The 26,279-nt window shown below is 51.5% G+C and overlaps 11 protein-coding genes across 11 annotated transcripts; 9 read left to right on the top strand and 2 right to left on the bottom strand.

Moving 5' to 3' along the window:
- Positions 1–689: 689 nt before the first annotated feature.
- Positions 690–1,013, bottom strand: LBRM_32_3270 (conserved hypothetical protein; the record flags this gene model as incomplete). The annotated part of the gene is made up of 1 exon (XM_001567629.1): positions 690–1,013. The coding sequence occupies one exon, from the start codon at positions 1,011–1,013 to the stop codon at positions 690–692; it is 324 nt and encodes a 107-aa protein (XP_001567679.1).
- A 1,897-nt stretch (positions 1,014–2,910) lies between these two features.
- LBRM_32_3260 (conserved hypothetical protein) lies at positions 2,911–5,190 on the bottom strand (the record flags this gene model as incomplete). Its single annotated transcript, XM_001567628.1, has 1 exon — positions 2,911–5,190. One exon carries the CDS (start codon positions 5,188–5,190, stop codon positions 2,911–2,913), a length of 2,280 nt encoding a protein of 759 aa, XP_001567678.1.
- Positions 5,191–10,909: 5,719 nt separating this feature from the next.
- Positions 10,910–11,509, top strand: LBRM_32_3250 (conserved hypothetical protein; the record flags this gene model as incomplete). Its single annotated transcript, XM_001567627.1, has 1 exon — positions 10,910–11,509. The coding sequence occupies one exon, from the start codon at positions 10,910–10,912 to the stop codon at positions 11,507–11,509; it is 600 nt and encodes a 199-aa protein (XP_001567677.1).
- A 287-nt stretch (positions 11,510–11,796) lies between these two features.
- LBRM_32_3240 (ATP binding protein-like protein) lies at positions 11,797–12,366 on the top strand (the record flags this gene model as incomplete). Its single annotated transcript, XM_001567626.1, has 1 exon — positions 11,797–12,366. One exon carries the CDS (start codon positions 11,797–11,799, stop codon positions 12,364–12,366), a length of 570 nt encoding a protein of 189 aa, XP_001567676.1.
- A 290-nt stretch (positions 12,367–12,656) lies between these two features.
- Positions 12,657–13,031, top strand: LBRM_32_3230 (tubulin binding cofactor A-like protein; the record flags this gene model as incomplete). The annotated part of the gene is made up of 1 exon (XM_001567625.1): positions 12,657–13,031. One exon carries the CDS (start codon positions 12,657–12,659, stop codon positions 13,029–13,031), a length of 375 nt encoding a protein of 124 aa, XP_001567675.1.
- A 390-nt stretch (positions 13,032–13,421) lies between these two features.
- LBRM_32_3220 (putative minichromosome maintenance (MCM) complex subunit) lies at positions 13,422–15,599 on the top strand (the record flags this gene model as incomplete). The annotated part of the gene is made up of 1 exon (XM_001567624.1): positions 13,422–15,599. One exon carries the CDS (start codon positions 13,422–13,424, stop codon positions 15,597–15,599), a length of 2,178 nt encoding a protein of 725 aa, XP_001567674.1.
- Positions 15,600–15,988: 389 nt separating this feature from the next.
- On the top strand, positions 15,989–16,444 carry LBRM_32_3210 (nucleoside diphosphate kinase b; the record flags this gene model as incomplete). Its single annotated transcript, XM_001567623.1, has 1 exon — positions 15,989–16,444. One exon carries the CDS (start codon positions 15,989–15,991, stop codon positions 16,442–16,444), a length of 456 nt encoding a protein of 151 aa, XP_001567673.1.
- Positions 16,445–16,793: 349 nt separating this feature from the next.
- LBRM_32_3200 (nucleoside diphosphate kinase b) lies at positions 16,794–17,513 on the top strand (the record flags this gene model as incomplete). The annotated part of the gene is made up of 1 exon (XM_001567622.1): positions 16,794–17,513. The coding sequence occupies one exon, from the start codon at positions 16,794–16,796 to the stop codon at positions 17,511–17,513; it is 720 nt and encodes a 239-aa protein (XP_001567672.1).
- A 945-nt stretch (positions 17,514–18,458) lies between these two features.
- Positions 18,459–20,276, top strand: LBRM_32_3190 (conserved hypothetical protein; the record flags this gene model as incomplete). The annotated part of the gene is made up of 1 exon (XM_001567621.1): positions 18,459–20,276. The coding sequence occupies one exon, from the start codon at positions 18,459–18,461 to the stop codon at positions 20,274–20,276; it is 1,818 nt and encodes a 605-aa protein (XP_001567671.1).
- A 1,693-nt stretch (positions 20,277–21,969) lies between these two features.
- On the top strand, positions 21,970–23,457 carry LBRM_32_3180 (tubulin-tyrosine ligase-like protein; the record flags this gene model as incomplete). The annotated part of the gene is made up of 1 exon (XM_001567620.1): positions 21,970–23,457. One exon carries the CDS (start codon positions 21,970–21,972, stop codon positions 23,455–23,457), a length of 1,488 nt encoding a protein of 495 aa, XP_001567670.1.
- A 581-nt stretch (positions 23,458–24,038) lies between these two features.
- LBRM_32_3170 (conserved hypothetical protein) lies at positions 24,039–26,222 on the top strand (the record flags this gene model as incomplete). The annotated part of the gene is made up of 1 exon (XM_001567619.1): positions 24,039–26,222. The coding sequence occupies one exon, from the start codon at positions 24,039–24,041 to the stop codon at positions 26,220–26,222; it is 2,184 nt and encodes a 727-aa protein (XP_001567669.1).
- Between the last annotated feature and the right edge of the window lie 57 nt (positions 26,223–26,279).

Below are 26,279 nucleotides of genomic sequence, written 5' to 3'. Positions count from 1 at the left end.
ACCACGACCGCAATCCCAAAAAATGCTTCCATGGTGGGCCGTGAAGGGAACACTTGTATACCTGTTTGTGTGTTCAGGTGTGTTTCAGCGTATGGTGAGGTAATGTGCTGAGGCGCGGCTTACCTTTTACAAAAAGGAATGGCACCACATTAATCTTTCCAAGCTGGTAAGCATCGGATACTAACATGTGTTTGTTGAGTGCGCGCTAGCAGGCTACGGCATTCTCTCTATAGCAAAGAGGGTAACCTGTGAAGAGAGAAACACATGCATACGTATGTTTCCTGTGATAATGCTGGTATATCTTTTGAGTGCGTGCGTGGCGCATTTGTCCAAGAGGCAATAAGGGAAAAAAAGTAGAACGGGCGCAACGTGGAGGAGGGAAGGTTGAAGTAGGGGTAGCATAATGCAAACGAGTGTAACGCTGAAGCACGCTACAACTGGAACGGAGAGACACAGGGCTGTTTCTGCATACAGAGCAACTCCGTCATTTTTTTCCCATTCAAGTTATCTCAGTCCCTCATTACCGACGCGGCTGCGCTCAGCATCGCACCGTGGTTTTCCACCCTCACAAACCTTACTTTACTTTCAGTTGATGTGCGTTCAGCTTCAGCTTGTTAGAATCCACTCCTACATAAACACGAGGAACAGGTGGCGGTATCCACGCACGCCTTGGGACTGTCTAAAAAATGCTAAAAAATGTAGATAGAGTCGTACGCCACCGTCCATACAAGAATGTATGTCATGACACCTGAGAGCAGTTGCTGTACAGAGAAGAGCTCCGAGGTTCCTTTCGGGAAGCATCTGTGCGTGTTGCCACCGCAGCCGAACGCCATGATGGAAAAGGACGTAACAGCAGCACAAGCTATGAAAAAAAAGAAGCCCCAGACGTTCGTGAGTCCGAGAACGCCAGCTGCAATCCCCGCCAGAAGCGATCCCATTGTCCGAACCTGGAACACAGATTCGTAGTTCTTCACTAGCACACGGCCCACAAATCGATCTTCGTGAGCGTCCATGCCGTTTGTTGTTGACTGAAAGAGTGTGTGCGTGTGTTGTTTCTGAGTGGAAAAGAGAAAGGGGAACGCAGCCAGACCTAAAAGAGGGAGAGGAGGACATTTGGTAGGGGGTGCACTAAGAAAAGAAGTCAACTGCCGTAGCACATGCATCAAAGCGGGCAACTGGATTGGCACCTGCGTGCGAAAGCAGGGCATCCTCTGAGACGTGCTGCCGAGAGGAAGAGGGGGCCAATTTGGCCCACCGAAAGAGCTGAAGGTTGCAGCATTACACTTCAATTGCGATCAAAGAGTCAGTTGCAGAAAAATGTGACACAGCCAAACGAATGTCGAAAAAGAGATAGTAGCCAACACCTATCGCCCCTTGTACTGCTCCACCTGAAGCTGCAAGATCACCTCGCGCTCGCGCTGCTTCTCAAAGTAGGACACCCAACTCTTGGGGCATGATTGTTCAAATGACTTTTTTTGACCTGCGCACTCTTTTTCGGGGTCTTCGGGGAGGGTGTCAAGGCATTTGTGGAACGCGTCGCGGGTCTCGTAACACACCTCTCGTTTTTTGGCGCTCTGCATGGCCGCTGCAACTGCTTCGGGTGTGGTGAAGCGAGGATTCCGGTCGGAAAAGCGAAACCTAGAGAGCAATCAACTTCGCGCCGCGAAGAGAGAAAAAAAAAGAGCTACCGCTTCTCTTGTCCTCGGGATCGATCTTGGAGAAGGCGATCGAGAACACGACCGGGAAGAGTGGATATAAGAAAGACGCAGGAATGCAGAGAGATCAAAGCAAACATGTACGTTGCGGGTAAGGAGGACGACGCTGGTGTATTCCCCAATCCCGAGGCGCCGGCGCCATTCGTTATGTGCAAAAGCACCCCACAAACGGTAGTGAAGGCGCTTCCCAGCGTACAGGACATTTCTTTGGCTGGGCTTGCTTGGTTTCTTCCTTATGTTTCACTGCAGAGGAGTGTAAAGCAACCACTTGTCATCTAGTCAGAAACGTCTTGCGCGACGCAGCGGTGCACCAAAAAAGGATACCTGTATCCATTTGTAGGTCCCCACCATCACAAACAACGCACCAATGTACTTGCATTTGGCCTGCAAGGCAGCCAGAAAATCATCGGCTTGTGCAGTGCTGCGTGCGTACTCAGCTTTGCGAAGGCTATCACCATTGCTTTCCAACACAACCGTTAGGGTCCCTTTCCGGTGTCCCAGAAGAACGGCGTCACCACCATCTAATCGGAGAACAGCAGCCCACCCACCAGAGCTCAGTGGAGACGCTAGCACTGTGCCTTTATAATGAAAGTCCTCCGACTCTAAGGAGCACCTGGCACTCCAAGTGGAACCACCATCGCACATAGCGACGACAGCTTTGTCGTCCGCCGCGCGCCACGTGCCGCTCAGTGTATGGGACAATGTATGTGAGCTGTACCAGCTCATCGAAACAGCACAGAGAACGGCTACGAGAAGAGTCGCGCTAAGTGCATTGCGGTAGAAGCTGCGCGTGCAGTCAGACCTTTTCTTCATTGCCGTGTGTACCCTCACTGTCATACCAAGAGTCTCACCCGCACATTTACAGTGCATGCGTAAGAAAGGTAATTGAATAACACAAAACGGTATAAGAGAATGAAACGTGAAGAGAGTAGGATCGATTAATTGACTGTGCGACCCACAGTCACAGCAAAAAAAAGCTTGATTGCAGCACATGGAAGCACAAAGTAGGAAAAAAGAGACAGGCATCTAAATCTAGCCAGGAGCAATGAGGGGGAGAGTACTCTTCAGAAGCTCGTGTTGAAAAGACCCTACTCTACACTTCCACTCGCAGTTGTTGCTTGTAAGCAGAGCCTCTGGTGTTTACCGCGCTGCTAAAGTAGAGATCATGCTGCTTGTCCTTTCGATTTATGCCGCATCATCGCTTCAAACTATAGAGATAAAATGGGTAAAGCTCATGTGACGGCTCCAAAAAGCTAAATCCTTTCTTTCCACGCACGGCCTTCTCTGCTTTTTCCCTGCCAATTGTCCTGATGAGCTCCGCCAGTTCCTCCACAGCGCTGCGCTCCGCTGCAGTTCGTGGAAGCGTGCCTTTGAAGCCTTCCATTTCGCCGGCTTTGGCTGCCCCTATCTCCTGCCGGGGCCTCTTTCGGGTGAAAAGCTCACGCTCGCAGTATGGTATGTGCTGCCTCCCTTTTAGTGTCAAAGGGGCAAGCACAGATGATGCAGAGGACGTTAACACAATTTCATTCATAACGCCGTCGAGCCAGAAGCCAGCATTGCCTCTCGTCAGGTCACACAGCAAGCTTGACATAACTCCCGACTCCAAAAGGTTTCTAGGAAGCGGTGTCACAATGCTGGGGTCGACAGTTTCACTGAAAACACAAATATTGTGCAGCGAAATGTGCAGTACTGAGTGCGCAACAATAAGAGGATATGAAAGCTCCATGGGGCACTGTATGCAGGAACTCGCCCCTTTCTCGACGGCCTCCAGCTCGCAGTACGCTGACGGAGGGGGTATGCAGAAGACATGTACCTCCTTTTTTTCCAGGGCAAGCCCTGCATTCAAAGGAGCCTGCTCGTACCATCCACGACAACTTGTCGGCGCCGCCGTGACAAAATGTTGTCTTAGAGAAAGTCGAACTCCACTGGGTGAGCTAAGGAGATAGTGTACTCTATCCTGAATGGCCCAATCACCAATTCCGAAAAGCGCCAGCTGCGTAACAAGTGCTTTTCGTGGAGTACTTGCCTCGGTCTCGAACTCCAGCCGGTATGCTTTGCAGAAGTTTGCTACCGCAGCATCCACCCACAAATCAAATGCGTGACAGCTTTTGATAACGTCGTGGGGAACACTTATTGGCTGACGAAACAAAAACGCCCATAAAATGGCTTTCCCGTCCGCGACAGTAAGCGTGTCATCAACAACTATCCCTTCTCCAATTCGAAATCGGTACGACAAAAACCGACCCAGAACTGTCAACTCAATTGCTTCACTGGGAGCCGCTGCTTCAGGCGCCAGGACACCAGCGAGACGCAGCATATGCGTGAGCCTGTTGTAGAAATCCCACGCCCGCCGTGAACAAAACAGGTCTCGTTGAAGCGAGGTGTACGGCTGTTTGCTGCAAGGAGAGTATGGTGTGACAAAGCGGCGAAACAGAAGGAGAAGCGCATTGGCGCACTCTTGCACCAGTGGGCTGTTGTTTCGAAATGTGAAAGGTTCATCCAGTCGCCAGTACGACTGCTCTTTATGCTTCATGGCTCGCATTTCCTCCCATTGAATCCCGCAGCCTTTGAGGGCGATCACACAGCGCAGAATTTCTTCCTCGTGGGAGTCACCAATTTCGCAGAACCCAGCATGAACTACGATCTGTACGTTCAGCCTGCGTAGTAGGCCATCTACTTTCGGCATACTCATCTGTTCAATGAGCCAATGAGAGCTGCAGATGAAAACAAGAGGCGTCTTTTTGTTAAACATATCATGGCTCCATTCTCTGTCACTTTGCACTCGAAGAGCCTCGGTGCTGTAGCTGTCCAAAATCTGCTTCTCCAAGGCTATACGCAGAGAAGGTATTTGGGGAGCGATTAGTAGCACTATGGGTGAAGTGAAGCACCCAGAACCGGTCGCATCGATGTCTTTGTCGCACAGCATCTCATGTATGTCTACAATCTCGCTGCAGATTACATCCATCCAGTCATCACCCGAGCACTCCATGTAGTGGGTCGAAGAAACAACCCCATCGTATGTTGCCTTGTAGTTGTCTTCACGCGTGCGAGAAACTGTTAGTCTCAGGCTCTTTTCGACAAAAAACTGAAGACTGTCAGCGATCCTCGACCCTAGCTCGGTGTTGAGTACAGTAAACTCAACGCAAACTGAATTTAGAAGCTCTTCTCGATCTCTGGTGCAAGAATAGTACCGAAGAATCGATGCAACACCGGCCAAAAGCAGAGAGACAAGAAACTCATAGGCACCTTCAGAGATGCTGCACAGAGTATCAATGTTGTGAATAACGAATCTTCCTACGGAACGGGTACACCTGTTGAGATAGAGAAGCAGTTCGGTCCATACTCTTTGTATCGCTCCATTGTTAAGCGAGCAAATGTCTACTGTGTTGGACATAGTATTCCCTGTCGATGCATCAAAAATCCTGCACACCTCGTGTAGTGACACGTAGTCTTCACCAGAAGCCTTAAACAGCATTTGATTTTCAGAATGGTTAGCCGTAAATATGGGAAGAGGTGCAGTTGCCTCTACTGTGCACTTTCCTTTTCTATCCAGATCCGTTTTTGCCAGTGCATGTGCTAACACGGAGTCTGGCTTTGTGAAAAAGGGGATAGATCTTGGCTTTACCATCAAATGTGCGGGAAGTCTGTGCAAGCGGCAGTTTTGCACAGCTTCATAGAAAACAGCTGTCTCCACAGGCGAAAAATACGGGACATCGTTAAAGTACCCAGATGCACCATCCGTTCTTTGATCCATCTCTGTTCCTTTTCAGGTGCATTTGTAGAGCAAGAATAGATAGGACGCAAGACAGGAAGAAATGAAACGCGCCATCTGTGGCATTGAAAAGGCAAAAGTCGGGCCCCCAGAGAAAAGCCTACGAACGACAGTTAAGACTACACAATGTGCAAAGTGAAGATCTGTAACCGTACTAGCAGAGCCCCACTCCGCTCAAATAAGTCGACCTTTTCATCACTATTGAAAAAAGGCTGCAAACGAGTGTCTGTCCATAATTACCCCAGGTATTGTGATATTGGCAACATTAATAAAACACACGAGGTTATTGGACCTTAAACTTGACGGCAGCGCATCTAATGCGGACTCCGCTCTTCTCTTCACCTCACTCCCTACGCGAGCAGAGCACCTACTGATTGAAGGCCACTGAGGTGGTTTCGCTTGATACACTCCTGGAGCCCTCTGCATGTGGGACCGATCACTTCTCAAAAAGGACAGATAATCGTCTCGCTCAATGACCCGATAACGTACCCGATTCAAAACTTCTGTGAGTTCAGAGCAGACAGAATCCATGAAAGCTGCGTCAAGAAACAAGACTTGTGTGACGTAGCTGTCAAGATCAATGCAGTATGAAGCTAATAAACCTGGAACAGCATCCTCTGTAGGTGATAACCTGGAGTCCTGATCAACAACGTACCACTTGCCAGTGCGCGTCGCCCGCACGACAGCAATCACATGATAATCCCATACTGTGAGGTCCTTACTAAACTCTGAAGACTTGTAAGGTCGATACGGCACGACAGAAGTCCATTGGTTAAGAATCTCATCGCAGGGTTCTAAGCAGAAGGAAGTCATGAAAACAGCGTAGCTTCGGTCAAATAAATCGTTCATTGTAGAAATTGCCTCCAGAAACTTATACACATTTTCTTCGCAGTAGCCAAAGGCGTAGTCAAGGGGACGTGTCATTGTAACTTTACTAATTTATTTTCTCTTCGTGGTGCCCTTTGCTAGCTTGTTAAGAGAACGGAAGCAAGTCAATCAGAAGAGTTGTTGAGCCACGTGAGCACCATCGCACAGAAATGGCAGTCATCGACCAGCACCGCTACAAAACAACTGTCAAAGAATCTTCGCAGTTGGGAGTTAGGAACTGTGGATTTGAACGGCGAATAATTGTGTCCCGACCCTGATTTGTTTACACTGCAATGAGGAATATACAATAACCTTGTGTATGGAATCCAATGTTACCACCAACCCAATGGCGATGCAACCACGCATTTCTGCAGACCTTTTGCTCAGCCAAACGCCACACCTCTTCCTTTGGCACTGAGGAAGTCCAAGGCACAAAACGGAGAATGCCCCGAACCCTTCCGCCAATGCCCGCCCATCGGATCCACGCACACACCCCGGCTTTTGCCACCCCCAACCCTTTAACAGAAGCCCAAACGCGAGAGCCTCAAATCCCAACTAATTGTTAGACCCCGCCCGCAAAAGGCGCCCGACCCCCCCCCCGCAAAACAGCCGCGCAAACACGCCCGCCCCACCCCAACCAAACACGAGCGCCATCCGCACAAACAACAAATGCCACCTAACTGATTAAAGTGCCCTGATTCGAACACAAAACCGCTGCGCTTGCGCAACCGCCCCCGGCTTTCCAACCCCCGCGCACCCCCCACACACACACACGCACAGGCAAAAACACCCAAAAAAAAACACCCAGTGGCCCGCACGCGCCCAAAAACCCCACAACCAGCGCCCCTGAGCATCCCGCACTTCGAATAACTAAATTCTTTTACGCGCTTGAAGGGCTGCCGCGTTCCCGGCTTACGAAAAAAAAAAAGCCTTGACCCAGAATGACTTTCGTACAGTGGCGCCAAAACTTGAAAGCATTCTAAACGCCAAACAATGCGAGGCATCTGCAAAGCCCCCCCCCCCCCCACCTTGGCAGGTCGCATGCTAATTAGCGGCAAAAGTCCCCAAGACCGCGCTTTCAGGAACAAGCTAACAACCTAAATCGGCAAACAAAGAAGCTTTTTCACAGATATACACGCAGCTGGCACCACTAAAAAAAGGTTTTGCGATTTTCCATCGCCCAATTTCGTCGCCCCCACCGTGCGGCGAGCAATTTCCCGCCGCATAGAGAGGGGGGCTCCGGATAACGCCGCCCTGGCGCCAAAAAACAAAAACACGCCCCACAACCCCAAAGTTTGTGCCCACCAAATATTTCACGATACCCAAAGAGAAAAAACTTAAAGCCACTCACGTGGAGTGTGCGAAAGTGCGCCGTTTTCGAGGCCCTCTTTTAGCAACGCGCAAAAACAAGACCCAGATATTCGCCACGCCAGCCCCTCACCGTGGAATACTGGAAGACAAGGTCCCAGTAAAAAAACAAACGCGAGCAGCGCACCCGGCCCTATTAACAAAAAAACTCATTCTTGTGGAGATTTCGAGACAAACGCAAATCTTTTCCTCATGAAAGTGCGTAAAGACACGGCAGAGCGGATCAACCGATCTTGACTCACGGATGAATTTTTTGCGTTATGCAAAGCGTGCGACATTCTCGGCTCATTTTCTCAGAAAAACACAGCGGTTCCGGGATGCCCCCCAAGGCTGCTTTCGGTGCCTCCCCTTCCCCCGGTGGCGAGGACGCTCAGCAATCCGACCACGCCAAAAGACGCCGCCCCGCCCCCCCCCCACACCAAAAAGGCGACAAAAAACGACGAGCAACCAGACAGCAACGCACCAAAAGATACGCGCCGCCGGTCTTGCGCTCAACAAAAAAGAGTATGCCCAACCCAAACAAGTGCTGCAAAAAGAAATACACCTTCAGCATATTTTTTGGGACACCTCACGCCCACCACCGGCCGCTTCCCAAAATATTTTCCTTAAAAAGCTTCGAAGTCATCGCGAGAAAGTCGCTTTTAAAAACTTTGTATTCCGCATGAAGCTGTACGAGGGAAGATTTTTGATAACGCCGCAAGAAACAAAGCGTTGCGAGAGGCACGCTTATATAAATGGCATTGGGCATTTTTCTCTTTGCCAGTGCTTTGTCTTGTCGCCAAACGTCCTTGAGGTGACCCGTCTTTGCACGGCATGCACCGCCGTGCTGATGCTTTTTTCAGAAATCCTGGGGCCCAATTCGGGTTCGTGATTTTTGCTTTGAACGCAAGGTGTTAGTTTTTAATCTCGTCGAAACGAGTTTCAGTGGAAACAATCCCTGCGCCGCGGTCTAGAGGATACAGATTTTCAGATGTTTTCGGGTGGAGAAGCCGCGCAAGTTTTTCAAACAAGCGATTTGCCTCATCGAAAGGCAAAAGACTTCTTTCGGCGTCGCATTTCCTTACCGAAAGCTTCAAGAAGAAGCTCTTCCGTCCATTTCCATTGCATTTCTGCGAGATGTCTGCGTGCGCCGCGGTGAAGCCGGAACCACTGCACGGGGTAAAGGCTGGCAACAAAGGTTCGCTAAAACAGAGCAAAACCTGCAAACACGCCGCATTGGCGTGATGGTTGGCCAACGTTATGTAGTGATACCCCACCCCCCCAAAAATATATATGTGAGATAGTTTTCGACAACAAGCGTTTTCCCGTCGCTTATGAAACGGCGGCTTTTGATGCGCCTGGTGCTTTGGTGCGGCTTCTTGTTTTTGCTTTTTTCTGTTCAGAAGATTATTTGAAAGCCAATAGGCTGAAGAAAAATAACTGAACCATTGGCGTTTTTCTTCCTCCGGGCATCGTTTGAAACCGGCTGCGGGGCGCTTTCCGGTGTCTTGCCGGGGGTTCTCGGGGCGAAATGGCTTGTGTCGGGGGGTGCGCGAGTTTGGTCAGCCGGAACGCCCCCGCAAATCACCCCGCGCGCCCGGCCCCTTTTCGCCGGTTGCGAAGCGGCGTAACCTCCGGGGTTGCGGAGTCGTCGGCGCGGGAGGGGGTGGCGGATGCTTCGCGGGATGCGCGCGGATAGTGTTTGCGATCCGTCGGCGGAATGTGTGGGGCGGGGGCGTTCGTTTCTCTTTTCCGCCAGGGCATGGGTGGCGGCGGTCTCGCCGGCCTTTTGGTGCCGCGGGTGCCCGTCCCTGCCGGCGGCCTGCAAGGCCCGCTTTTCTTTCCGGTGCCCGGGGCAGGGGGCGTCTTTTTTTGGCCTTTGCCAACGCGTCCGCGGGCGCGGAGGCGGCGGGCGTTCTTTGGCCGAGAGCAATTTGTGGCGGGGGTCATCGGGGGTCATCTTCGCATTGTCTATAAACGTTGTCCCCCTTCAGACTTATGTTGTTTCCCGGGTGAATTGGGTGGGTGGTGTCCCTTCATGCGTTGGAAGAGTTCGGGTTGGAATGTTCTCGGTGCCGTGTCGATGGGGGTTCGAGTCGTGCATTGTGGTTGGCATGGATTCTGGCCAAGGTGGGCCACCGGGAATCTGGACGACTCATCTTCAGGACCTCGCGGTGTTGCGAAATCTTGTGCCCTCGTATCCTCTATTGCAGGGTTTGCTGTTGGGCACTTCTGGGTTCTCTGGGCTTTTCCAGGGCGCCAGGTTTGAGACACATCAAGTCGCCATGCGCGCAAGGGAGTGGTTGTTCGAGGAATGGGTTTTTGACTTCTTCGCAAAGACTTGTGTGGTTGCGTGTATGTGAACGGAGACGCTCACGATGCCACTGTAGAGAGGTGAAGGTGGCCCATGTTTGCGCGGTTCTCGGCAGGAAAAAGGGCTTCTTGGGGAACAATCGGCGCACCAAACCTGCTTCAGGAGGTGTGAAGAGCCCTATGTGAGGCACACAGCAGTTTTTTTTCGATGGAGATGTCAGCACCATGGGCTTATAGTGAGCTGAATGCTTCCCTAACATTTAAAAGAGGGAGTATTGGCCGGCCGAGTGTGCCAGAAGGGGTGTAATGCGCTGTTTTCTGAAATCGAGGAAGCGCACCGACGTGGAGACTGCGAACATGGACTTACCACAATGGCAGATTCAGGTAACTTTCTCGGGATGTATGTATGCCACATCTGAAACGCTCAGAAGTGACGTATTTTGGTAGTCTACTCAGGAACATCTCTGACAGTTGTTTCCTTTGTGGTTTTTGTATCCCTATACCGCTCTAGTGACTGAATAGGTGTAATGGCTTCTGCTTTCCTGAGAAACTGTATGGTGTGTTATGCTCCCCTTTTGAGTTGGAGAGGTGAGGTTCGTTTTGCCTAAAAGGAGCTGCGTTCAGCTGTTAATGGAGTTAGATGTTCTCTGGCTGTATTTTGAAGGTCATCATGGCCACCACAAGAGTTGACAGGCTGCTATAGACGAATGGTAGGATGCGGTTTTGGTTTAATCATCGACGTGGCGTTAGCCAGTGCGCTGGGGTTGTATGACGTTGTGCCGCAATGTATACTGAGGGTCGTCTAGAGAATCGGTTGGGCGACAATAATCTACCTTTCAACCCTTTTCTTCCCCTTTATTTGTATATTTGAAGCTATTCGTAGCCTCGAGGAATAATGAACCTATTTAGGACACTGGTAGTCGCTATTTGCGCCATCATTATTTTGGTAAATCATCATCCAGATGAAGACAGTGTTGAGCCCCTGCACGATCTACTACTCGGCTATCAGAAAGAGGCGCTGAGGTCACACTATGGTGATGCACGATTGTTTAACCATACCGAGACAAGGCAGATCTACAATCTGGTACTTTCAGAAGCGCAGAATGCCATCCTCAATTCACACGAGGATGCTGATCGAAAGGCGTACACCTGCTCAAAGATTCGTTCTCAAGTTCGTCAGTACGCGCGCTCTCGAGATGGGACATATAAAGGTCCTTGGACGGAAATTGTATTGCAGCTGCGTGATGGCTATGTACACGGCATCAAATACCTACCCACAGCACTCAGAAAAGATGTGTCGGATTCGCTGGCTCTTCAGAAGCCAACCCTTTTAAATACTGCGACAGTTCTGAGGCAAACATACTACTGCTTGGCACCAACACTGAGCAGGGGTGAATGCCCGTCATACACCTTTTTACGTGTTATTAGAGGGAAAGGTGACACTGCCATTCTTGAATCTTGCTTGAGAAGCAACAAAGGATTCAATGGGATATAAGCAAGGCAAGTATCAACTAAAAGTCAGTAGCGCACTCTACAGCAGCTTATTGCAAGGAACTGAAGGAAAAAGATGACAAGAAGAAGCAATAACTATGGCTACTGGCTTCTCTCACATCGATGTGGTCAAAGCAAATCCAGTATCTGACATTGTTCGACGAAACAGAGTTTTCGGTCCGCAGCTTTCGTCTTGGTGGTTTCTCTTCACAATACACTCGTTACCTTTTTCCCACTAAAATCTATGATTCTCTTAAAGAGCTATCCAACCAAAGCATTGTTACCTTAACCATGGCGAACCACAATGAGCAGACGCTGTTACAGATTGCACAGCAGATTGAACGTGCCGTTGATGACGAAATCGACCGTATCGATCAGATGGACGACGATGACATACTTGCAATTCGTCAGAAAAGGCTGAAGCAGCTGAAGGAGATTCAGGCCCGTCGTGACGAGTGGCTCCGCAAAGGCCATGGACAGTACCTAGAAGTTGCGGAGCCGAAGGAGTTTTTTGACAACGTCCAGTGTTCGGAGAGGGTTATTGTTCATTTCATGCGTCGCAGTACTCCTCGGTGCGAAATCATTGAACGGCATCTGCGCGCGATTGCCTGTGAGCACTTCGAAACTCGGTTTTGCTATGTTGACGTCGAGCGTATTCCGTCTCTCCCAGAACGCTTCAACGTGATGATGCTCCCGACCTTAATGCTTGTGGAAAAAGGTAACACTTTTCACAGCATCATTGGCTTCGACGAGTTTGGTGGAACAGACCATTTTACTACCGATACAGTTACTGAGGTTTTGGCACACTACGGTATGATCAATGACAAGGGTATGTTTGCTGCCGACCAGAATGACGACTAGAGAGGCCCAGCGCTTTAAAATTCTCACGCATCTTAGAGGAATGTATGTTTTCCAGCAGAAAAAGAGAGAAAGAGAACACTATTGAATACCGAGATCCCTTTTTTTCACATTTGTGTGTTGGTGTGACACATCGAACAGCCTACAGGAACTCTTTTCAGGCATATCTTGTAGGGTTTTGCAAAGTAGAGGGACCGCTTCTTTCGCTTTTGTCTGTTTCATGCATATGCGCCTCCATAACCTTGTCATTAGTCTCTCTCCTCTTTCCATGTAATCATTCTCAGTCTATCAAGATGTCTGATCTCACCGAATCTACCAACCGCTTTACTGGGAATGTGCGGCAGACCGAAGCCCCAAACGAAAAAATGCTGCGAATCAAGGTGAGTGCACTGAAGCGCACTATCAAGGATTTGGAGTTTGCGAAGCGAGAAGTGGAGCAGGAGCTGCAGCGCCTCGACAACCTGCGCCAAAATGATCCCGACCGTGTTTCTCAACAGACGCAAGTTGTCGACGAGGCTAAAATGATGGTACCTCACTCTGTGAACCGGATTATGGCGTTAGTGAAGGACCTCTCCGACTATCTGGAGAAGGAGGGATCTACTGTGTCAAGCGAACTATTGGATTTGGCTCGTGCTACCATGGCTGATGGCCAAGCGGCTGTTTCGTAAAATGGGACGATTCCTTTACCCAGTTTCTTCTTTAGACGTCCAGCTCAGGGGACTTTGAAAACAAACGAAATAGTAAAAGGAGGAGAACCCACTAATGCGTTCTCACAACCAGTTATTTCCCTTCTCCAGTGCCGACTGCTCAAATGTACACGACATGTTGTGGAAGTCGCGGGGGGAATAGGGCTCTGTGAGAAGATTGCGGTTTACTATATTTTTGGCGTGGATACTAATTCACCTCAATGGCTCTTTTTCACATATTGATGTTGTCTTCATTCTCTTTCCTTCCTGAATGTGGATCTACAAAGGTGGCATCCCCATGTAAGGGACCTCGATGTGGTTGCGCACGCGTGCCATAAACACAGCTTCCTTTTTTTTTCTGCTTCCTAGGAAATGTCTACACCAGATAAGCGCGCGTACGCCACTGCAGCATCCAGCAAGTATCCTAACTACATCAATGACCGGGACCTTTGCAAGCGTTTTCTTGAGGGCTTCAGAGACTCCGCGGGACAGCCGAAGTATGTGATTCAGGCCCACCACGTTGCGCAACGACAGTGCATTGTATTTCCCATCTTCCTCGACGATATTGCGGCTTTTGGGCAGCTTCATTTAGCACAAAGGATCCAGATGAACGTTGTGGGATACATGGAGGAACTTTACAGGGTTGTCGACTATATTATTCCCCAAACTGACCACGTTGTTGACATGGTGGACCAACTGGTCATGGAGGCACGGATGTCTGGCCAAGAGCTGCCTGCTCCGTTGACACGCCGATATGAGCTCAAAATACACCCACTTAGTGAGAGCAGCATTCCCATTCCTCTGCGAGAGCTGAAGGGAGGTACGATTGGCACGCTGACTGTTCTTCGTGGCATTTGCATCGCTGCCACTGCTGTCCGCCCAAAGCTCTCTATACTCGTGTCGGTGTGCGAGGTTTGCGCCGAGACGACCTTCCAGCAGGTCATCGGTGATCGACTTACACCGCTACAAGTATGTCAATCGCAGCGCTGCAAGCTAAACAATGCTGTGGGCAGGCTGTTGGCGCAGAACAAGGCAAGTAAGTTCTTGAAATATCAGGAACTGCGGGTGCAGGAGTTGCCCGAAGACGTTCCGCGCGGTGCCATCCCGCGGTCTATACGTGTTATCTGCGAAGGGGAGCAAACCCGTATAGCTGCGCCGGGGCAGGTTGTTCGTATCACGGGAACTTACTGTCCGGACCCTTCTACTGGGCAGGGTCACGAGGCCTTCCGCGCCTCCACGATGGTGAAAACGCTTTACAAAGCCATTCACATCGACTTAGAAAAGCGCAGCTACCAGGAAGCGGCAGATAATATGCGCGCACAGGTGGAGGATGTCCGGGACTATCCTGATAGAGAAGCCGTTATTGAAAAGCTCACCCGCAGCATCGCACCCGAGATATGGGGTATGGAAGACGTGAAGAAGGCACTCTTATGTCAGCTTGTAGGAGGCAGCTCTATTACAAACGGGATTCGGATCCGCAGTGACATCAATATCCTTTTCATGGGAGATCCCGGTGTGGCAAAGAGTCAGCTTCTGAAGTGGATTGCGTCCGTTGCACCCCGATCCGTGTTCACGACCGGAAAGGGGAGCTCTGGAGTTGGACTTACAGCTGCCGTAACTCGCGATACCCACACAGGCGAGGTGATGCTCGAGGGCGGCGCACTCGTTTTGTCCGATAAGGGAATTTGCTGCATCGATGAGTTTGACAAGATGGATGACTCTGACCGCACAGCTCTGCACGAGGTTATGGAGCAACAGATGGTTTCTATCGCCAAGGCAGGCATAATCACATCGCTGAACGCTCGCACGTCTATTCTTGCCGCGGCAAATCCCAAGTTTGGTCGATGGAAGCGCAACGCGACACCAACAGAGAATGTGAATCTGCCGCCAGCACTTCTTTCGCGTTTCGATCTGCTTTGGCTGGTGCTTGACGAATCAAGCCGGGAGCGCGATACTGAGCTTTCGATGCATGTTACCCATGTCCATCTCCACGGTGTCGCGCCTGGCAAGGTGGCGGATGATGGAGTGCGAGGTACCACCACGGAGTATTTTGGCCGGGACTTTTTGCGGGCGTATGTGGGTGAGGTCAAGCGCATTCACCCGTACGTTGATCCAGGTGCCGCCAAGGCCATCAGTGACATTTACTGTGAAATGCGAGCACAAAGTGTGCGGCACAGCAATGTTGTCACGGCTCGTACGCTGCTGAGCCTCATCCGTCTCTCGCAAGCGTGCGCCCGTCTGCGCTTCTCGGAGCGGGTGCTGGAGGAGGATGTGCGAGAGGCTGGCCGTCTGCTCGACTGTAGCAAGGCCTCTCTCCAGGATAGGCCGGTCACAGATATGCATCGCGTAGTGACGACATCCGACGCGTCTATCTTTTCGACTATTAGAGACATCGCTCGTGGGCGTTCATCCGTCGATCTCTCTGAGATTCGCCCCGCACTTGTGATGAAGGGGATTGGCGAATCCCACCTGCAGCGATGCCTTCGAACGTACTGTGAAGTCGGCGTCTGGTCCGTCTCCGGGACAGTGCTGGAATTTGCAGATGACTAGAACAAAGAAGTTCCATAGATGCATACATTTCTTTCCCCTCGTCTTGCTACTAAAGGCTGCGCACCTTCTCAAAGAGACTGTAAGGAGAGAAAAACTGCAAGCGTGTGCAAGGAGCCGTGGTGTAAAATTTTTGTTGTCTCTCGGTGTCCTTCTCACTGCGACTGGTTCGGGGTGACAGATAGATGATGGCGTCACCCGCAGCGCTCCATCCATGGCGACCGTTTCGAGAGGGAAAAACGAACTCGTTGTGAGCTCATCATTGCCTTCTTCCCCTTGGTCTTCATGTCAATCCTTTTTATCCTCCTCATGTCTGCTTGTCTTTGCTTCAATATCGGTTTCGTTACGCTTAGCTTCTAGCCTTCATTCACTCTTCAAGTTCCCATAGTGCCATGTCCTCCGAGCGCACTTTCATTGCCATCAAGCCGGACGGTGTTCAGCGCGGCCTCGTTGGCGAGATCATCAGCCGCTTTGAGCGCAAGGGCTTCAAGCTTGTCGCCTTGAAGATGCTGCAGCCGACGACGGAGCAGGCCCAGGGTCACTATAAGGACCTTGCCTCCAAGCCGTTCTTCGAGGGTCTTGTGAAGTACTTCTCGTCTGGCCCTATTGTGTGCATGGTCTGGGAGGGTAAGAACGTGGTGAAGAGCGGCCGTGTGTTGCTCGGCGCGACGAACCCGGCCGACTCGCAGCCCGGCACGATCCGTGGCGACTACGCCGTGGATGTGGGCCGAAACGTGTGCCACGGCTCCGACTCCGTGGAGAGCGCGCAGCGCGAGGTCGCCTTCTGGTTCAAGGTGGAGGAGATCGCAAGCTGGACGTCGCATTCCGCTTGCCAGATCTACGAATAGTCGATGCTCTTCGATTATATGCAGAGACACACTAATTCGTTATCTCATTAATTGTATGTGGTGTCGTAGATCTTTTAGCTTTGCTGCAGTCATCGCTCGTGTAGACTCTGAAAAAAGTGCAGCGGAGTCTTTACCGGACGCGTTTCCCCTTTTCTCTTGTTTTCGCTATTTGAGCATTGACATGTACATCAACTTTATGGGCAAATGATGTCTTGCACAGAGCATAGGGAATCATCAAGAGTAAAAGAAAACACTGACACTTGCCGCTGCGCTGCCAGCTCACCATTTTCGTGGACTTCGTCAATGGCGGAGACGCACAATTAAGGTACACCATGAATTGTGCGTCGGCATGTTTCACCAGCTTTTATCTTCGTCGCTTAGAGTACCACAGCACACAGCAAAGCCACTTTATGGAATTAGTGTACACATGGATGAAATGGGCCGCACAACTAAAGCACTTCTTGTTGCACGGCATACACTTATCACTCCTTTCGTCTTCCTATTCCTTGTCTCCCTTCTACTCACTTACGCCTCTCCTGCTTCTATCTGTCCAGCACATTCCCAACGCTTCAACTCTCACTTTTACAACTACCATCACCACCCAAATAAAACCATGTCCTCCGAGCGCACTTTCATTGCCATCAAGCCGGACGGTGTTCAGCGCGGCCTCGTTGGCGAGATCATCAGCCGCTTTGAGCGCAAGGGCTTCAAGCTTGTCGCCTTGAAGATGCTGCAGCCGACGACGGAGCAGGCCCAGGGTCACTATAAGGACCTTGCCTCCAAGCCGTTCTTCGAGGGTCTTGTGAAGTACTTCTCGTCTGGCCCTATTGTGTGCATGGTCTGGGAGGGTAAGAACGTGGTGAAGAGCGGCCGTGTGTTGCTCGGCGCGACGAACCCGGCCGACTCGCAGCCCGGCACGATCCGTGGCGACTACGCCGTGGATGTGGGCCGAAACGTGTGCCACGGCTCCGACTCAGTGGAGAGCGCGCAGCGCGAGGTCGCCTTCTGGTTCAAGGTGGAGGAGATCGCAAGCTGGACGTCGCATTCCGCTTGCCAGATCTACGAGTAATAGTGATCGCGGATACACATCGATGAAGGGGCTATACACTCCATTTCTTTCAGTAAACCACATGGTAAACCCTTTGATATGTATTTCTTTCTCAGATCCGAGCCTAGTGGTGACCGACACTATTCCCTTGTGGAGCTCACTCACACTTGCAGCGACTCATGTATTCCTGTGAGAGGGGGTGCTGGAGGAGGCCGTTGTGCAGCATGACTTGACGAGAGAGAACAAATTACAAGAAACGAAAAAGAAGATGTGACTACAGGTTTTCACCTTTGGCTACTTGTAGTTTTTATATCAACTCCTGATCGAAATCAACAGCAACCGCGATGCAACGAGAACAGCTCCTTTATTATGTCGGTCGTGTCTTCTCTGGATGAAAGATCAACTCGCGCGATGGAAGGTGTGTGCGTGCGGGAGGCGCCTTTCCCTCGTTTTTAGAGTGACGACGGATCACTGAAAACGACAGCACACAAACATGTGCTGATGGAAAGAAGTATTCATTCCTTGTTTTCTGTCATGGTCGTTCTTTTTTTTTTTTTTGGAGGGGGGAGCGTGGTGAGCTCCTTGAACGACTAGTTTCATGGCGCACTGGTGAGGCCATACCTTGTAGGCTGAGCTCAACTTTTTCCTCTTCTTTCTCCCTCACTCGAGTAACGGGGATGAAATCCTTCACAAGGGCAAAAGGACAGTGGCCGGTGCTCTTAGCGGCTGCCTTGGAGCAGAAAGATCACCCTTACGCGATAGTCAGGTAATTCAAAGAACTTGAGACACGGTTGAGCGTACGTCATCTCTTTCCCAGGCACCAAAGACTCCCTACCGCACACAGATCGGCTCAAGTCACACACACACACACACACGCACAAACACACACTCCTAACCAAGGAGCTTAATCACAGAAAAACCGGATAGAAGAAACCAAGAACCAGAACAGACACATAGAGGTACATGATGAAGGCGGGGCAGACATTGCTGGCACGCGCCATCCCCTTCATTCGCCCCGTCAAGGTGAATCCTGCGACCAAGAGGATACCACTCACAACACTGAACGATGTAACAATGCTGTCCACGGTGACGAACACTGCCTTTTCGAAACAGTGCCAAGCAGTACTGCGAGATGTCTCAAAGAAAAAACTGTACTCAAGCCGCTTCTGGGTGACCCAGCCGCAATCAAGACGCTCGTGCAATGCTGTAGTTCTTCCGGGACAGAAGCCGACGATGATTCACCTTCACGTTGAAAAAGTCATTCCTTTGAAGGCGCTCAGCAAGAAGGACCAGAAGCAGGTCCTCGATGAGCATCCACCGTTCTTTGGCTCCGGCGTCGGCATCTTATCAGAGCGGAAGAAGTGGAAAGCCGTTATGGCGGACCGACTCATCCGACTTCTGAATCCAGCGGAGGAAGAGCGCGCTCTGTTCATCGATGTGAATATAGCAAAGGAACTAGGGCTACAGTACAACAAAAAAGACATGATCGACATCCGTTCCGCGAGCTCAGTGCTTGTCTTCAACTCGGACCAGCTTGACGACCCATACAAGGGAGAGCCTCAGAAGGGACTGGCACTAAATGCAGCGACTGGGAAGCGGCTTGGCCAGCCTGCGCATGATATTCTTCTTGGTGTCGGTATTCTTCGCGGTTACACGTCGCCGATGTGGATCGCAGAGGCGCAGATGAAGTACCTAAATCTGGAACTCAGGGCAAACTCGCAGAAGGAGGCAGTATCGGCGCCAAACATGACAGGGATGATTGTTTGTCTTTCGATTTTGCCGCCAAAGTGCAAGCAGGAGCTGCTCAGCGAGCTCAAGAAGCAGCGTCCAGACGCTTTTGGGCACGACACCTTCTTCATTTACAACGTGAACGGGTGGGAGGCGACACGGTCGCGCGTGCTTGTGCGGAACATGGCTGCCGTGAAAGATAAGAAATACCCTTTCCACTTTGTAAATCTGAAGGATCTCAGGCTGCAGAAACCACAGTACTCATCCGTTGTGACTCAGCTGACGGGCTGCAGAGCCCCTCTTGGTGCGTCTGCGCTCGAGGCCGCCACCCCTTCTACTGACAAATCGGAGAAAGTAGATCAAAGGGATAACCTATTGGTTCTTCAAGGGAAGAGGTTTCCCTTTTTCTTCGCCGAGGACGCGACGCGCCGTCGCTACTACAATGCGGACTGCATGACGAAGCCGTACTTGATGATGCCGTCTGTGAGACCCATTGCTATCCTTAAAGGGCGACTTCTTGGGGCCAGGGACGAGAACATTCTTCGCACGTTTGCGCTGAAAAAGAAGCTATCCAGCCCCATTTGGGTAACAGAATTCACGGCGGAGCGCATGGGAGTACATATCGCTGCAACACATAAGAAGGACTACGTCCTCATCGGCGCTTCCGCCGCAGATGCAAATCCCGATGAGGAGGCTGTAGATGGCTTTTACAACATTGGCGATTTCGCCAAACCAGAGGAGATTCTCTCCCTATTCCCGAAAGCAAGCAAAAAAGTACACTTCATGCTGGATACCAAGTGGCGCGCCGTGCTGGGCAAGCAGCGGCAGGACTACCTTGCTTCGCTAAAGCGCGACGTGCCTCTATGGGTCTCGGTGAATGAGTGCCTCATGTCTGGCTTTGAGCCGAGACCTGGGTCTACGCTCCTTTCGTTTCCGACAAACCGCAAGCGAGACAAGACGGGCACAAAGCTCTACAACTCGCAGTACACCACTGATCCGGTGCGTGTGATTGGTCTCTCTTCTGTGTACACGCGACCACAGGGGTTGACAATGTAAGAGTACTGCAAGTGTGTGGGCTAAGGAAAAGCATATATATCGGAGTGCTTGTTCGGTGCACTTTCAGCTTTCTTCTTGTTCCTGCCCGGCATACTGACCTGCTCTCGCAAAGGTACGAGTTTACGTGCGTGAGGCGCTGCCTACATTTGTGCTTTTGGTGCGATAGATATAGATGGGTACTGATAGAGAAGTGCTTGAAGAAATCAGTCAACAATGGCAACACATATGTCAGCAAAGTGCGGCTTCCACGGCAATGAGAATCGACCAATGCAGTGCTGCTGACCTAACAGACACCACCGTCAATGCTTCCACTTCTCCGCTGTGCATCTGGCGGGCAAGATCCACCTTTCGGTGCAGTAGGCTTCAGCCCCGCTTGTTCGCTTTTTCTCGTATGCTAATGCTAATAATCGTAAAAGCAGCAGTCGCAAAAGCACCCCCAAAGTTGTGTGAGCACTTCATGCTTCTCTTATGCTCTTCCCGCATCGGTCAAAGGGTACTACTTCTTCGCCCACTGCTTGAACATCCCTCTTCCTCTCCCTATCTGTGCTTCCGTCTCGCTCTTTGCTTCTGGGCATTTCGGCTTGCATCATCGGCGAGGTGCTGTCTTGCTAAAAATTTTTTCCCTCTTCACTCCAACTGGACACTTTTTTGTCCGTTTCCGAAATTTTTTCTTCTCTTGCCATTCTCTCCGACTCCTCCGCCGCTTGTTGTGAGCCCCCTTTTTTGTGTCGTTTGTTTTTATTGCTCCTCTCCCTCTTCAGAACCCCGATTCTCCCCTTGTCTCCTGTCCCTCTATGATTCAAGATTATTTGGCACCATAATCTGCACAGGTTTTCACACTGCATCCTACAAGAGACCAAAGAGTGATTAGCAGCCCCTGCCGCCTTCTCTTCAGCGCCTCGCTGGCTTGCTTGTGCGTTTTCTTTTTTTTTTTCGCTTTCCTTTCAAGTTTGTGTTTCTCTTGTTTTTTTTTTTTTTTTATATATCAGGGACCCTCCTCGATCGGCATAGGGCTCTTTTCTACTCTTGTTTTGACCCTTTTCCCAGTTGCCTTGCCTAGAAGAGACACGTCAACAAGCAGACGGGCAGGCCCTCCTTATTCATCTGTTGCACCTCTCCAGGTCTGTGCGAATAATAGCTTGTTTTTGTTCGACGAAAGGCTGTGCAGCATCTCCTTGGCACAAAAAGGCAATCGAGCAAGTAGAGAACAAGAGAAAAAAGTACGGCTTATCTTAACCCTTAAGAGTAGACTATAGAAGAGAGAATGATTGCGTCTGTCAGTGAGAGGCGCAATACCAGAGCGCCAGCTTCCGCTGTTCCCAAGATGAACATGCAATATTCGAGAATGACTTCTGTCAAAGCCTCTTCCATCACCTATGGGAAAAAGGAGGCGGAAAAGGATGTCCTGCTGGCAACGTCGCCATACTCTGCGATGAGCGGGAGGGGGGCATCCAACGGGGCGTCGTTAAGCAGTGCTCGCCGCAGCCTTGTGTTTCCTGGCACCGCGTCCCTATCCTCACCAACACTGCGGCATACGTCTAAGATAGCTCGTTCGTCAAGTTTGACAGGCGATGCCGCCTGGAGCTCGGGTCTGTGCATCAGCTCTGCACCTGAGCGTGCAGCCACCGCACCTTTACAACGGACGAAGTCTGCCACATCTACGGAGAAGCGATGCAAATACGTAGTGGGAACAATGCGGAACTGCGGCTCCATCTATGAGGAGATGACAAAGCAGCTTCTGGCGACCGGCCGATGGTCGCACCTCTCCGTCCGCCAGTGCTCCATCACGAAAGCCCTTGTCGTCTCTGAAACTCAGAAAGACTTGTCTGACACAAACATGCACCTGCTCCTCGGAGAGAAGATTCCATGTGAACGAGTAATCGCAACCCGACGTGTCATGTCGAAGCGATACCAGGGTCACCTTGGCAAGGGCAGCAGGAGGAGGCACTTTGTCTACGCCTCGCGGTTCTACACGTCCCCGGGACTCCGGATACCGATGGGCAGCGGTGATGATGGCGAGGTGCGCGTGGTCGACTTTGTGGAGAACACGCGAAGCATCACATTAAAGAGCTCAATGGTGACGGCGCTGCTAAAGTACCACAACTACAACTGGAATACCCTTGGCGACTATCTTCCCATGTCCTTTAAGCTGCTACCATGCCAATCGAGCCGTGACGAGCGGCAGCAGTTGCTCGCGACCGCGAAGAACGGTGTGCGACTGCCTAACCAGGCGAGCAAACCGTGTATGTGGATCGTGAAGAGTTCGGCCGGTTGCCACGGCGACAACATTGAGATTTTCCCTGGTGACTATCGGGGCATTCTGAAGTTGCTGCGCTTCATTGATAGCCAACACGACAATCACGCTTGGATAGCGCAGCAGTACGTGGATCGCCCCCTCCTGTACCACAAGCGCAAGTTCGACATCCGGTGCTGGGCCTTGCTCCTTCGCGATCTGTACGAGATCTACGTGCACGAGGAGTTGGTGATGCGCACCAGCAGCGTGCCGTACACTCGCGAAAGCGCGACGTCCAAGACCCCCATTGGCCGCCTCGCGCACATCACAAACCACTGCGTGCAGGAAACTGGCAAGATGTACTCGTTGTACGAGGAGAGCAACGAGCTATGGCGGGAGCACCTGGATGGACTCATACGCTACAAGGGAACGGTGAGAGCTGCAAAGCTGAAGCAGGAAAAGTGCACCCCTCTCTGTGGTCTGAGGATACAGGAGCCAAAACACTGCGACGCTCCTTACCCGACAACGTCCTCAAATGATGTGAGAGAGTCTCCGTACCCCATTCGCGAGATGAACCACAACGTCAGTACACCTACCCCACACCCCGTAAGTGCCCATGCTGAGTCAACCTCGATCACGCTTGACAGTCATATCATGCCGCAGATCCACTTTATTATTCGCGACTCGCTGCTGGCCGCACGGGCGCATGTGCCCGATGAGCCGGCCGTCCCCCCTACCCACACATTTCAGGTCTTTGGGTACGATTTTCTCATCGACGAGGACCTCAAAGTGTGGCTCCTGGAGATCAACGGCGCACCAGGCGGCCCTGACCGCCTGAAGCCTGCGCTAGTGAAGGATACGATTGAGCTGGCAGTGGCCCCGTACTTTTCAGGAACGATGAACCTGAAAGCAAAGCGACACAACGGCTATGTGCGTATCTATCCTTGAGTCAAGTATGACAGCCGCGACATTCGATTCCCCCCTTGGTTGTGTGTGTGAGCGTGTCTGTGTGTGTGTGTGTGTGTGTGTAAGGTATGCTCTGCAATTTTCATAGCTGCACGAGTAAGCTTCATATCTCCCCACAAATGCAAATACACATGAATAAGGTAGAGAAGACATGTTTTAAGGTTGCCTGTCGCACGGAGCTCACTCGTTCATCGGGAAGGTTCACGCGCCTCGTGCTCCTGCGGTTTTCCACTATGTTTCAGTCGTTTGCTTGCTTGGTGACGCATGTGCAGCGTACCTGAGAGTGAATTCATGCAATGGAGATAGCTGGGTCATTCTACTCCTTTTTCTCTCTTCTGTGATGCACGTCGCTCATTGCTTCCCATTTTGGCCGCCTTCGCTCTCCCCCCTCTTTCCTCTCGTCGTCTCTCTCTCTCTTTGCTGCTATCCCCACGATTTCCCCATTCCTCTCATGCTGCTGCAAGGGCGGGAAAAACTCGTTTTTTTTTCCCTTTATTTCGTTGTTTGCTGTTTACCCTTTGGACTCTGTTCTCCTCCTTGACGGCTGATTGTTAGAAAAAAAAATGAGAATCCGAGACATCATCATTATTGGTGTTGCCTTCGTGTGCATCATCATCTGTTGGTCACAGGAAGGCTCACTCAACTTTCAGCGGGGGTTTATGATTCCTATTGTAGACAATAAGTTCACGGAGACGATCATGCCGAAGCCGATTCTGGTGGACCCAGACGGCTCAGGGTCCCGAATTCTCCTGAGTTCTACCACTGTTGGTTACCTGAACATCTACAACACCCAGTACGCGCGCCGTCGCATCGATGACAACTTTGTGCGCCTCAGTCTTTCTACAGAGCTGAATGTGTACGCCCCCATCGTCGGGATCGGCGCCGGATACACAGAGTTGAACAGCAGCATTGTGCTGTGCGCCATCGTCACGGAAGACTACCAGCTCATAGCAATCTCCGTTCACACTTCCCCGCCCAGTGTACTGTGGAAGTCCCAGCTCGTGGCGCAACGGTACTGGACCGATCTTACTCATGCCTCTATCTCTATTGTTCCAGAGCGCAGCTGGGCTGAAGATGTCGGCATGATTGCTGTTGCCGTCAAGGTTGTGGACACGTCAGGTGTAGAGATGATGATGTACTCCGCGTTTGACGCCAAAACAGGCGCGCGGCGCTGGGGGTACTTCTCTGACGGAGGCAACGAAATGGACGATGTAGTGCGGGAGGCAAATAGTGAAATGACACAGGCAGATGGCGGGGCTCCAGAGTTGCGCTTGCTTACCCACGAAGGTGAGGGCAAGGATGGTGCCAATCTGCACGATTACTTGCAAGGGAGGAAGTACGAGCAGCCGTGGACCACATTCCGTGAGTCTGTGATGGCCGCCATGCCGCATCGCTACGCCCACGTGTGGGATGCTCAGCTGTACCCGCACGTCTTCTATCGAGCGAAGGCAAAGCGGAAGGCGCGCCCTAGTCGCGGTAAGGCAAAGCGACGGGCCACGTTTCGGTACAACGACCAGGTGGTGCACATGGCGACGGAAGATGACGGCAATCTGGGCGACAAGCTGTCAGCGCTGAGACTGTCACTGAAGCAACCCACTCAAACCTCCCTCGCCGAAAATGCAACTCGGCAGCGCCGTCGCCTGTCGAACGTTTTTGTGTTTCATGGCGAGCAGGGTGTAGAGGTGGTTCACATGTACACAGGAAACATAGTGACAAATGTGATGCCGCTGAGGGCTGATGGAACGTACTACGATGACATAAACGACGATTTGGTGCTCGAGTCCCTCAGTACCCAGATAGGCCCCCGTTCCACCGTGTTCGCCAAGCGCGGGATTGACCTGTCGTATGACTGTCTCGGCATGATTGAGACTGGAGTGCCGTTGTCTGCAGATGAGCTCTTCAATGCTACCGTGTGCAATACGCAGGGCCTCTTTGGCAACCTCGACCTCATTCACCACTTCGTTGACGGCGACATCCGTGGCGAGGAGGCGCCCCGTGCGCTCAATACACTCGAGCTGCTGGGCAGCCGCAGCGTTGCCTCTGCCATGACGCGCGCAACCCCGCCTCTGATTCTGCAGGTCCAGCAAAACATGGGCGGTGGTCTGCAGCAGGTAGAGCGCTACGCTGCGTTCATGATTGACACCGGCCTTGTAACTTGCATTGATCCATCGCGGAGGCGGGTGCTGTGGAGAGCACAGACAGGCGGACGCTTCGCCCCAACTCCATCTGACGACATGGCGGAGGCGAGGAAGATCCGTTATCAGGTGAATAGTGATGTTCGGCCGTTCCCGCAAATGGTGCCGTACTCCCTCTTGCAGAAGAACCGCGAAACCGATGTGACTTTCGTCGGTGGAGGAGGGGAGCCTTTCCGCCGCGTCGACACCTACGTCCTGGCAATGGGCGACACTGAGTTTTCCATAATCAAGACAAAGAACGGCAAGGTCACTCGCTCCATTTCGTTGCCGGAGCCGCCGGTGGCGCCGGTGCTTGTAGTGGACTTCAACGGCGATGGCACAAACGATCTCATTGTAGTCTCGAAGTACCACATTTTTGGCTTTGTGGGGAGCTCCCGAGCGTCGTCCGAAACTATGGCCGCACTGATGCTTTTGCTGGTCGGACTTCTCGGCATTTTGTTTGCTGTGCGGGAAAAGAAAATTGCTGAGGAAGGCCAAGACGATTACACGCTGCCTGTGCACACAGGGGACAAGGTGCAGCGTAAGAAGACTTTCAAGCGATCCACTGACTAAGCCAGTGGGTATCCTCGTGTGTGCGCAGATTTGCTACTCCATCTGCGCGTGTATATG

This window comes from Leishmania braziliensis, chromosome 32 (assembly GCF_000002845.2).
Source record: "Leishmania braziliensis MHOM/BR/75/M2904 complete genome, chromosome 32".
Classification (NCBI taxonomy): domain Eukaryota; phylum Euglenozoa; class Kinetoplastea; order Trypanosomatida; family Trypanosomatidae; genus Leishmania; species Leishmania braziliensis.
The sequence above is the reverse complement of the archived record's forward strand: the minus strand, read 5'-3'. Positions and strand labels throughout refer to the sequence as shown.